General features: G+C 38.1%; 1 protein-coding gene across 1 annotated transcript in view; it reads right to left on the bottom strand.

Annotated features, from left to right (window-relative positions):
- The window catches only part of LOC115217093 (ribosomal protein S6 kinase alpha-5), a 53,473-nt gene that overhangs the window by 29,979 nt on the left and 9,722 nt on the right, over positions 1 to 13,772 (bottom strand). The window contains exon 2 of the mRNA XM_029786691.2: positions 3,713 to 3,781. Coding sequence (XP_029642551.1) covers positions 3,713 to 3,781 — 69 coding nt within the window. The remainder of the gene's footprint in view (positions 1 to 3,712; positions 3,782 to 13,772) is intronic.

Here is a 13,772-nt window from a genome sequence, read left to right as displayed (position 1 = left end):
AGAATAAGTCCTGGGATCAATTTTCTCGACGGTGCTCCAGCATGGTCACAGTCAAATGACTGCAACAAGTAAAAGACAGTAAAATAGAAAAGAGAGTCACTGTTCTGAATACTGAAAGTGTTTAGTGTGGTTTACTAATGTCTTAATGTGAAGAAGCTGTGATCTCAGTATGTTCTGCTTTAGGGACAATGAGACAAGACCAAAATGAATAGTAAAATGCTGTATGTCCAACAACAGCAACAATAACAACAACAACACCGCCACTGCCGTCATCATCATTTTACATCAGCTTTCTATGTTGGCAGATGTAGGCAAGGTCATTGCTCTCTCTCCTAAGTGAGTTCAAGGGTTACATCTTGATCTGGTTTCTACAGCTGAACACTCTTTCTAACACCAACCACTTATTGCATATTGGGTGCATATTTTGTTAAAATTGGAACCAGAGAGAAAAGAGATGAGAGAGTAAGACACGGGTAAGACATAGCTAAATATTAAGTCACTGATGAATGTCAATACCAAAGGGCCAGGGGTAAATATAAGCAGATTGGATGGGGTACATCTGACAAGGTTCCTTATGCATGTCTTGAGATGAGCAACAAAGTTAGGGTAATATGTATGGGAAAAAGAGAGAGAGAGAGTTGCAGAAAATTTTCTGAAAATTTTTGCAAATTTGTGTTCTACACACAGGAATTCATACAATTATGAAAAAAAAATTGTTTTTAATATCTTAAACCCCTTCCTCTTCTACCCCATAAATCCTAAAATTTCCACTCTTTTTTTGAATTTAAAAAAACAATCAATTTAAAATACAGACAGTTTGAATTCTTTGCATAAATCTCAGCAATGGACCACCCTTGGGTGCCTTATTATTCCATTAAATGTGTTTACACTGAAAGTAATATATGATGAACATAAGAGATACACTATTATCTATAGTCATACTGTAGCATAGTACAGTGAGAGTAAGAAAATAAGTAATTAAGAGAAGAGTCATAGGGGCATGAGCACTTGAGGAGTAGGTGATAAAGGCAAAGGCAATAAAGATATGGATGACAATAGTAGTATGATAAGAAGTGTGAGTGAATAGAGGAGCAAATGATAGAAAGATGAATGAGAGGGGTGAAAGAGAAACAGAGAGGCTATCAAAGAAGTAGGTGGAATTCTGGTTTAAGCACTTCATATAACAGTCCATACTTTTTTATTTTTTGGAATTTCAGAAAATTTTTGCAAATTTTTTTTTCTACACGTGGGGATTCATATGATTATGCAAAAAAAAAAAAAATGATTTTGTGTGTGTAATTTAAGGGCGATTTAGTTGCTTTTAGCACATATCACAACCACCTGATACTCTCCTCATTTCTTTGTCCTTCTGACAGGATGTTTTTCGTTATTTTTCTCCCCATAAACACATTTAATGGAATAATAATGCACCCATGGGTGATCCATTGATGGGATTTACGCAAAGAATTCAGACTGTCTGTATTTTAAACAGATTTTTTTTTTAATTAAAAAAAAAAAAAAGCGGAAATTTTAGGATTGATGGGGTAAGTAAGAGAGGAAGGGATTAAGATATTAAAAAAAATTTTTTTTCCAAATTGTATGAATTCCTGTGTGTAGAACACATATTTGCAAAAATTTTCAGAAAATTCCCAAAAGTAAAACTGTTATAAGGGGCTATATGGGGTGCTAAAACAAGAATTCAGTCAAGAAGTAGACTTAACAGTATGCACAAACACACACACATATATATGTAGCACCATCTGTATATCATACTAAGTGAGTACACACCATTAGAAGGCATACTGGGTGGTTAAGAAGTTTGTTTCTTAACCATGTTGTTCCTAGTTGTCCCAATGTGTGGCACCTTGGGCAAGTATCTTCTACTTTTGCTCAGGGCTAACCAAAACCTTGTGAGTGGATTTGGCAGACAGAAATTGAAAAGAACCAGTCATGTGTGTGTGTGTGTGTGTGTGTGTGAGAGTGTGCGTCCCCTTTCTTGTTTGTATACCATGGGATTGAACCTTGTGGTGTGCGACAGGGAATAAATGTATTTCAATTTAAATTTAAAAAATTGTTAAGGAGTGGCTGTGTGGTAAGTAGCTTGCTTACCAACCACATGGTTCTGGGTTCAGTCCCACTGCGTGGCACCTTGGGCAAGTGTCTTCTACTATAGCCTCAGGCCGACCAAAGCCTTGTGAGTGGATTCGGTAGACGGAAACTGAAGGAAGCCTGTCGTATATATGTATATATATATATATATGTGTGTGTGTGTATGTTTGTGTGTCTGTGTTTGTTCCCCCAACATTGCTTGACAACTGATGGTGATGTGTTTACATCCATGTAACTTAGTGGTTTAGCAAAAAAGACCAATAGAATAAGTACTAGGCTTCCAAAGAATAAAACCTGGGGTCGATTTGCTCGACTAAAGGCAGTGCTCCAGCATGGCCACAGTCAAATGACTGAAACAAGTAAAAGAGTAAAAGAGTAAGGAGTATACAAGTGGAAGGAGGAGTCTGTGATTTCTTGTCTTCTGTTAAAATACGTCTGATGGTAATGCTGTTTCATTTGCATACACCAAATCTTTTATATAGCACAGCATGATTCCATGATACCAATGTTTAAGTCACTGTTTCCTATATATCAAAGCACAACAAATTTCATTTAAGTATGTGACAACTGGCACTGACAAGTCTCAAGAAAGATGAAACCTTTCTGTCATTTTCATAAGTCACTGCAGTGATGTTTATCTTGCTCCAAATATCTGGTTTTTAACACAACTGTATAAAGAGATCTTATGTCAGACAATGTGTTGAGTCAAAAGTTCTGCAATATTTTGGAGATAGGACTCCATAGTCACTTTGGTGACATGTCATGGCCAATGGCTCTATCCTTGTGATGAAGATGGAACTGCGTCTTGGTAGCCACCTCTCAAGTAGTGGTTGGATAAGGATTTGGGACCCAATGACATCACCTTTTCCTGATGAGAACCATGGACATCATAGAGATAGCAGGTGTTCATGGTCCCCGACACTCAGAAATGAGAATGGGAATAGTCCCAGCACATGGACAGTAAGAGCTCTTCAGTCTCGGTTGACAATCTTTCTCGAGATGTATCTCAATAAAAATACTTGTTGGTGACTAACCTTAAAACACAAACCTCAATATTGAGTGAAAATGTCCAACACAAGTATATCAAATAATGGTATCAATGAGGCTGGAACCAAAAGTGAAGCAAGAAACCCAGGATAACCCCATAAACTAACTCAATAATATATCTATATATGTATATAGTAAAAAAATGAAATATAAATTGCATACATGCACTATAACCTTTAAATCAAAACGTGCTGTCATAGGTGGAAGCTTACATTTCTGGTAGTATTGTATATAAAAACTATTGAACATGTATATAAAACTATATTCAGGTTATAAAATCTAAACCGATATTATGTTTAAACTTGGGTCCCATCCCCTAGCCGTCCTATGTTATAGGACAAATATAAAAATACTCTGAAATTTGCAACTTTCAATCCCAGGAATTTTGGATAAGGGATTCTTAGCCTGTAATAATAATTTTTTCCTTTTTTTTTTTCCCCCTTATTTTTATGCATGCTAAGTAATTCAAAACTCCAGCATCAGAGAAATTACATTTCTGGAACTAGATAAATAAATATACCAAATGGAAAGAAAGAAATCCATGTCAAAGCCTCACCTCCGGTACCAAGAACTTTCAACAATTCAAAGTCTTTCATGGTCACCTTTCCTTTTCCAGCCAGATTTACTGAAATTTAAAGAAATAAAAATACATTAAGACAATTATTTTTTGTGAAAGAAATAACGATGCTGGTAATTATGACAATACTGATGCTGATTGATTTTAAAAAATCTGGATTTGAATACGTGTTTATGTATGCAATGGAGAAAAGCTGGAAATAAAGAATGTTTGAAAAAGCCTCCGTGCATACCCAGAATATTACTCAAATGTATTTATGATATGAAAACAGCAAGCTGGCAGAATTGCTAACATACTGGGCAGAATGCTTAGCTGCATTTCGTTAGTCTTCATATTCTGAGTTCAAATTCTGCCTTTCATCCTTTTGGGGTTGATAAAATAAGTACCAGGCGTAGGAGTGGCTGTGTGGTAAGTAGCTTGCTTACGAACCACATGGTTCCAGGTTCAGTCCCACTGCGTGGCACCTTGGGCAAGTGTCTTCTACTATAGCCTCGGCCCGACCAAAGCCTTGTGAGTGGATTTGGTAGACGGAAACTGAAAGAAGCCCGTCGTATATATGTATATATATATATATGTATATGTGTGTGTGTTGTGTTTACGTTCGGCAAAAGAGACTGATAGAATAAGTACTAGGCTTACAAAGAGTAAGTCCTGGGGTTGATTTCCTCGACTAAAGGCGGTGCTCTAGCATGGCCACAGTCAAATGACTGAAACAAGTAAATGAGTAAATGAGAATGAGGATGAGTTGAATATTGGGACTGATATAATTGACTTACCCACTCCCCCAAAATTGCTGGCCTTGTGCCAAAATTTGAAATCATTATATACTCTTTACTCTTTGACTTGTTTCAGTCATTTGACTGTAGCCATGCTGGAGCAGCGCCTTTAGTCAAGCAAATCAACCAGAGAACTTATTCTTTGTAAGCCTAGTACTTATTTTTATCAGTCTCTTTTTGCTGAACCACTAAGTTACAGGGGCCGCAAACACACCACCATCGGTTGTCAAGCGATGTTGGGGGGACAAACTCAGACGCACAAACATATATACACACATAAACACACACACACACACACACACACATATATATACAACAGGCTTCTTTCAGTTTACGTCTACCAAATCCACTCACAAGGCTTTTGTTGGCCTGAGGCTATAGAAAAAGACACTTGCCCAAGGTGCCACGCAGTGGGAATGAACCCGGAACCATGTGGTTGGTAAGCAAGCTACTTACCACGCAGCCACTCCTGCATCTATATGTATGTATATATATTAAAAGTATGTGTGAAAATGTAATATAGTTACTTGCATAGCAACAACACAAAATAATCTCTTCTTTATATCTATAATCTTTTCAGGTGAAAGTAATCAAGCGCTAATAGGATTTGCACAGACAAAACTAATGTTTTAATTACAAATGACACTATATACAAGGGTTGTCTAGAGAAGTTTATAAGCTGACCAAGAAACTCTCATAGAATGTAAACAAATGAGCTTTATTTTTCAGCATAGTCCCCTTTGTAGCCACACACTTCTTCCATCAGTGCAGCAGTGCCTGGATCCTATTGGTGAAGAACTTTTCATCCTGTTGGTCAAAAGATTCATTTACAGCAGATATGACATTATCATCACTGAGATACTAGTTCCAGCTATATATATTTTCATGTTGAGGAACAGATGACAGTCAAACGGGGCTGAATCAGAAGAACAGGAAGGGTAATAAACCAGTTCAAAGCCAGAGTCACACAGAAAGTCAATAAATACAATGCTTTTTGCATCACAAAAAACAGGCCATCATCTTCCCTACAGATGAAATGACGTTGGCCTTCTTTGGAGCAAGTGAAGAGAGGTATTTCCACTGCATGGACCGTTTCTTTGTCTCTGGCTCAAAATGATGAACCCAACACTCATCCTGGGTTAGGAAACATTCGAGAAAACCAGCTGGATCTGCCTAAAATAATGTCAGATTTTTCCCTTGAGGAGATATAACTGGTGCACTTTTGATCAAGTGTCAGAAGATGTGGCACCCACTGAACAGAACCCTTCATCATGGCAAGTTCATTGAGCAGAATATTCTTGACTGTTGCACAGGATATGCTAAAAGCATTGTCTATTTGATTTAAAGACAATTTGCCTATCATCCATCACTATGTGGTGAACATAATCAATGCTTTCTTTGGTAGTGGCAGTTGCAGAACGTCCAGACCTTGGGTCATCTTCAAGATTCTCCCTTCCCCTCCTAAATTCAGCTGCCTACTTTTGCACTGTTCACAAAGCTGGAACATCATTCCCTAATGTAGCAACGATGTCAGCATGAATATCCTTGTGGGCTAAACCCTTTTTTTCTACAAGTACATTGCCAAAATTAGTCACTAATAGTCACTTCTGAAGTCTTCTTTGAACAGTCAGATGTCAGTTTACATAGAAAGAAATGATGCAGTTATTAATAAGAAAAGGCAAAATTAATATATGCAAGATTTCACAGCTCTAACATCACTCCTTCATAGATACCTATGAACTTTCAGCCAGCCTCATATGTATAAGGCTTACAAACATTTGATGGCACTTTTATTTCCATATTCTTATGAACATGAAGAAATTACTAACAAAAAGTGTAGAAGTGCAGGTGCAAGCATACACCTATTTTTCTTCTTTTCCATCATTTTAAATCTGGGTTTTGTCCCCGTTATTGGGGGTGGCCAGATCTACCTCAATGCCATTGCTGCAACTGCCCTCACACCACCTTGCCCAGTTTTGGACATCCTCCCTTCTCAAGCCAACCCTCTCAATCTCTTCCTTCATCTGTCCCCTCCACATTTTCCACAGTCTACCTTGCTTCAGGACATGCTCTTCATCCCTCCTCAACACATGCCCATATCACTGCACTCCATTTGCCCTTGACAGCCATTCCACTGAATCCTCCAACCCCAGCATTCCCATCAAGTCCACAGTCCTCCCCTTATCAAACTTAGTTATTATATTTATAATATCTTTACAGCACACACACACACACACACACACACACACACACATATATATGCATCTCTTCAGATAAGACAATAAACTTATTTATAAGGTTGAGGAAGTTCTGCATAATATAACTTCTCTCTAGTAATATCACAAAAATTTATAAAAAAAAACAATTATCATCTCTTAGCATTTAAACTGGCCATATCTGGCCAAAATATTCTACCTGCTTTATCACCAAATCTGGCTTCTCACACCTACCCTACAATGTCATTCTAAAAATAAACAATCACATCATCAAAGTCTGGAAGCTGTGAGATAATGCATAATTAATTCAAAGCATTGTGCATGAATAAGTGTAACATTTTACAGAATAATCTGAATGCTAAAGGGTTAAGAGACCATAAGTTACAATTCTTTGCTGACCCTAAATGCAGACTTATGAATCCAACTTAACAATTTGGGTTGCAGATATGCTTATTTCTTTATTACCCACAAGGGGCTAAACATAGAGGGGACAAACAAGGACAGACAAAGGGATTAAGTCAATTACATCGACCCCCAGTGCGTAACTGGTACTTATTTAATCGACCCTGAAAGGATGAAAGGCAAAGTCGACCTCAGTGGAATTTGAACTCACAATGTAACGGCAGATGAAATACCACTGAGCATTTCGCCTGGCGTGCTAATTTTTCTGCCAGCTTGCTGCCTTAATGCCGCAGATATGCTTCTATCACGCATCTAGACATAGATGATATTATGCATGTCAGAAAGTTAAATCTGTCTTTCAGTAAAGCTTTCTGGGTAAAGTAAAATGATCACAACTAATCTCCTATCACATTTACTTTATATGTGTGTGTGTGTGTGTGTGTGTATGTGTATCTTAATGTTTGTTTTTACATTCAGTTATAAGAACAGTTTTACATTAATCTGACGGATTACTGTGTACTTCTGTAGCATACAAATTTATAATCCTTAAACAAGAATGTTGTTGCAGCCAATGACAGCTTAGCTGGACAAAACTTCAAAGTCAGTCAACAATATTCTTGTTTAAGAATAATAAATGTGTGTGTGTATGTGTGTGTGTGTGTGTGTGTGTGTGTGTGTGTGTGTGTGTGTGTGTGCATGTATGTATGTATGTATGTATATATATATGGATGGAAGCACTCCGTCGGTTACGAGACGAGGGTTCCGGTTGATCCGAATCAACGGAACAGCCTGCTCGTGAAATTAACGTGTAAGTGGCTGAGCACTCCACAGACATGTGTACCCTTAACGTAGTTCTCGGGGATATTCAGCGTGACACAGAGAGTGACAAGGCCGGCCCTTTGAAATACAGGTACAACAGAAACAGGAAGTAAGAGTGAGAGAAAGTTGTGGTGAAAGAGTACAGCAGGGATCACCACCATCCCCTGCCGGAGCCTCATGGAGCTTTAGGTGTTTTCGCTCAATAAACACTCACAACGCCCGGTCTGGGTATCGAAACCGCGATCCTATGACCGCGAGTCCGCTGCCCTAACCACTGGGCCATTGCGCCTCCATATATATATACAGGGTGTGACAAAATTAACTACCTTTTTTATTTATTTACTTTTATTGGAAAACAAATTACAGTAGTTTAAGAAAATTTATAAGCATTGTCTCATCAAAGCAACATGAACTGTCATGATTAAAAAAATAACATATTCAAAATATTCCCCTTTGTGTTCAATACAAAGCTGAACCCTACCAGCAACACTTCTACAAACCATTTGATATATTTCTGCATTAATTTCAGAAAATTTATCAGAAAATGCTTATTTTATTTCAGGAATTGTTTTCAGTAAACAACATCATTCAGTGCACCTCACAAGAACAAGTCATATATATACAAGCATACATATATTTATACATATAAATAGATACATCATCATCATCATCATCATCATCATTTAACGTCCGCTTTCCATGCTAGCATGGGTTGGACGGTTCAACTGGGGTCTGGGGAGCCCGAAAGCTGCACCAGTCCAGTCAGATCTGGCAGTGTTTCTACAGCTGGATGCCCTTCCTAACGCCAACCACTCCGAGAGTGTAGTGGGTGATTTTATGTGCCACCGACACAGGTGCCAGACGAGGCTGGCAACGGCCACGCTCGGATGGTGTTTTTATGTGCCACCGACACAGGTGCCAGACGAGGCTGGCAGACGGCCACGCTCGGATGGTTTTTTATGTGCCACCGACACAGGTGCCAGACGAGGCTGGCAAACGGCCACGCTCGGATGGTGTTTTTATGTGCCACCGACACAGGTGCCAGACGAGGCTGGCAGACGGCCACGCTCGGATGGTGTTTTTATGTGCCACCGACACAGGTGCCAGATGAGGCTGGCAAACGGCCACGATCGGATGGTGCTTGTTACGTGCCCACGTGCCCACAGCACGGAGGCCAGTCGATGCGGTACTGGCTACGGCCACGTTCGGATGGTTTTCTTCTGTGCCACGTGCCACCGGCACTGGTACCACAAAGATACAAATTCCATTGATGTTCATCTATTTTGATTTGTTTTGATTTTTTGATTTTGATTTTGATTTTCACTTGCCTCAACAGGTCTTCACAAGTGTCACAAGAAGGAAGGTATGATCTATATATATACATATATATATATATATAATATATATATATATATATATATATATAATCAGCCGAAATTTGCTAGGACAATCCGGTTCCTGACTGAAGATTAGAGGCTTCAAATGACCCGTCCGTTCTTTGTGTTTTTTGTGTTCTTGTCCCATTTTGTATTTTTTATATATAATTTTTATACATATATATATATATATATACACACACATACATACATATATGTGCAGATGTATATACACATATATACATGCATATATATACACATACATAATATATGTATATATTTAATGTGTATGTGTGTGTGTGTGTATGTGTGCATGTATATTTGTGAGATAATAGTTTCAGTATTAATAGTGAAAGTATATAATAGTTTTAGTATTAAATTGAAAGTAATTCACATTAAAATAGAGATGTTATTCTTTCACTTTTGACATGTAATACTGAGATAGTGTAAGAGATAAGAGATTGCTCCAGGCTTGCATTAGGCAAGAAGTTGAAAGTATGACACTGCATGAAGCCTAAGTAAGGCATGTGTAAAATCTGAATGAAATCGGTTGAGTAGTTCTTGAGTTTTAGGGATTCACACAAACAGACAGACACACATTCTCAGTTTTATATATTAAGATAAGCACTTTCACACACATGTACACACATGACAGTCAACTTCTGCCTACCAAATTCCATCAGAAGGCTTCAGTTTGCCTGAGGTTATAGCAGAAGACACTTGTCCAAGATCCTACGCAGTAGGACTGAACTTGAAACCATATGGATAAGAAGCAAGCTTTGTAACCAGTCATGCCTGTGCCTATATATATAGATGCACACCAGATTGGCCTGAGAGTGTGTACGTTTACATAAATATAGGTATATGTAGAGAAATATATAACAATATAAGCAGTTTCATGTTCTTTTTCTTCTTTTCTCTTTCTTGTCCTTTTTTTCTTTTTTTTCCCTTTTTTCTCCCTCTAACAAAGTCTTCAAAAATTCACCATAGACATACTTATACATACACATATAGATTCAAAATAACAAAGGACATTCTCTTCCCAATTCAACTCCAGGTTTTTCAACTGACTCACATATATATATAAAAGCATAAATTTTGTGTAAAAACCTAATTCCTAATGAATCTCTGAAATGAGACGAAAGTGCTAATTAAATAATTATCCAAAATTCTGTTTACCTCCTTTTTCTTAATATACAAAGTCTGTACAACACTTCAAACAAGCTATACACACACATATATGAAACAACTGTGTATATACAGCTGTGTGGTAATAAGGTTACTTCCCAACCACATGGTTCCAGGTTCAATCCCGCTATGTGGTACCTTGGGCAAGCGTCTTCTACTATAGCCTCGAGCCAACTAAAGTCTCAAGAGTGGATTTAGTAGATGGAAACAGAAAGAAGTCCATTGTATGGGTGTGTGTGTCATTGTGTCTTGACAACTGGTGTTAATGTGTTTATGTCAACATAACTTAGTGGTTAAGCAAAAGAGACCGATAGAAAAAGTAATAGGCTTAAAAAAAGTCGTGGAGTTGATTTGTTTGATTAAAACCCTTCAAGGTGGAGCTCCGACATGGCCATAGTCAAATGACTGAAACAAGTAAAAGATATAAAATGGAAACAAAAACAAAGCCAAAATTTCAATTCTTTATATATTCTCTTTTCCTCTTTTACTTGTTTCAATCATTTGACTGTGGCCATACTGGAGCACCGCCTTTGGCCGAGCAAATCGACCCCAGGACTTATTCTTTGGAAGACTAGTACTTATTCTGTCGGTCTCTTTTGCCGAACCGCTAAGTTACGGGGACGTAAACACACCAGCATCGGTTGCCAAGCGATGTTGGGGGGACAAACTCAGATACACAAACATATACAAACACATGCATATATATATATATATATACATACTTTATTTAAAGCATATTACTCTACTACTGGTATTTGAGTACTCTTTTTTTCCACCTTGTTTCACATTTGTGTTTACTCCGGTATATATATACATATACATATACATGATGGGCTTCTTTCAATTTCTGTCTACCAAATCCACTCACAAGGTTTTGGTTGGCCCGAGGCTATAGTAGAAGACACTTGCCCAAGGTGCCATGCAGTGGGACTGAACACAGAACCATATGGTTCGTAAGCAAGCTACTTACCACACAACCACTCCTACGCCTATTATTAAAATATTATTATTATACACCTATCATTAAAATATATTAAAATTTTAATTTTTTACAAGACAAATCTCAAGCACAATAATCTAGCAGAGACCCAGGTAAGAAAAAGAAAGTTCTTTTCATACCAATAGAGTTCATTATAGTTCAACTTTTCCGGGTCTAGTTGTGAAGTGCAACAGGTTGTATCCAAAAGGCTGCTGAATGCATTCAAATTCCTGCTGGCCAGCCACTCATTGTGTTTGCCTATTTTTTTTAGGAGACTCTATATAGATTTTGATTGATCTCCCTCAACAACCATGATTGGATTGTCTCCTGATGACATCATCAATTTACTTTGTTTGTTATTTGGAACAGTGAGCTTTTCTGCTGATAGCAATCAGTACATCTATTGTCTGGCCAAAGAGCATTACTAGTAAATCTCTTCATGATATCATTCTCTCATTCTTTTATTTGCTTCAACCGTTAGACTACAGCCAAGCTGGAGCACTGCCTTGAAGAATTTTAGTCAAAGAAATCAACCCCAATACTTATTATATCAGTCTCTTTTGCTGAACCACTAAGTTACAGGGACATAAATACACCAACACCGGTTGTTAAGCAATGGTGGGAGGACAAACACAAAGACACACACATATATGATGGGCTTCTTTCAGTTTCCATCAACCAAAATCCACTCATAAGGCTTTAGATGGCCTGGGGCTATAGTGGAAGATATTTAACTAAGGCCCCATGTAGTGTGGAAACAATATGGTTGGGAAGAAAACTTCTTACCACACAGCCATGCCTGCACCGCTTTACTCTTTTATTTGTTTCAGTCATTTGACTGAATTGACCCCAGGACTTACTCTTTGTAAGCCTGGTATTTATTCTATCAGTCTCTTTTGCCAAACCACTAAGTTACGGGGACATATACACACCAGCATCGGTTGTCAAGGGGGGGACAAACACAGACACACAAACATACACACACACACACACATATATATATATATACATATATACAATGGGCTTCTTTCAGTTTCCATCTACCAAATCCACTCAAAAATCTTTGGATGCCCGAGGCTATAGTAGAAGGTGCCACACAGTGAGACTGAACCTGGAACCTTGTGGTTTGTAAGCAAACTACTTACCACACAGCCACTCCTACGCCTATGCATCTGTTGACAAAATTTTCCTAATTGTCAAAAAAAAGGAAAAAAAATCAACTCTCAAGTTCAAATTTAGGCAAAGACTGCTATATCACTTACCCATCAGAGTGCTGGTTATATAACAATGAGCAAACTCATGATATAAGTCTAACATGCTGTGATACTAATGCTGACAGATTCTGCAGAGAAATAGCAGAGAAACCACATATGACAGGATGCTGAAAAGTTCCTGGGTTTTGGTAAAAGGAAATACAGGAGGATCAGTCATGATTTTATTCAACATATTCCCCTCTCAGATTCACACACTTTTTGCAGTGGTCCTTCAGTTTATCTAAGCCCTGTGAAAGAACTCAGAAGGTTGGGCCTCCAGCCAGGCCTTTCACGATATCCTTAAAGCCAGCAACTTTTCAGCACCCCGTCATATATGAGATCAGTGGTGTAGATTTTAAGGTGTGCATGAAAAGATGTGCATAGGTAGGTAGATGTGATACAAGATCCTATAGACATGAAAGTACAGTGCACAATGCATGTGTAATGGTAGGAGCTGAATTGTGTAGATGTGTGAGTATATATTGGGTTATCCCATAAATAATGCAGTTTTTTCAAATGCATGAACTAAAAATCGAAGGCAGATAGGATAAACAGCCTGCATCAACTTGTTATAAAAACAGGTAGAAATTTTACCTTGTTCTTAATGCAAGTTTTGAAGAGCGCAGTTCGATTTTAACAGTTATTTTTTCAAAGCTATAATGGAAGTGTCAAAGGAGCATATTCAGCATATTTTGCTCTCTGAGTTCAATAAAGGCAACAATGCAACGGAAAGTGCAAGGAATATTAATGCAGTATATAGGAATCAGACAAAAGGCATAAACCAGTGTCAACGGTGGTTCCAGAAATTCCAAGTTGGAAACTACAGCCTAGAGGATGAGCCTCATCCTGGAAGATACGTAGAGCTTGACAAGGATATCCTGCAAACCCTGGTGGAACAAAATCCCATGGTAACTGTTGAGGAACTAGCAGAGAAGCTTGTATTTGGTCATTCAACCATTCATCAACACCTGTGTGCCAACAGAAAAGGCAGTAAATTGGGTCAATGGATTCCTCACAAACTTTCCAAGTC

Source organism: Octopus sinensis, linkage group LG11 (genome assembly GCF_006345805.1).
Source record: "Octopus sinensis linkage group LG11, ASM634580v1, whole genome shotgun sequence".
Taxonomy (NCBI): Eukaryota; Metazoa; Mollusca; class Cephalopoda; order Octopoda; family Octopodidae; genus Octopus; species Octopus sinensis.
This window is presented reverse-complemented; position numbering and strand designations above follow the sequence as displayed.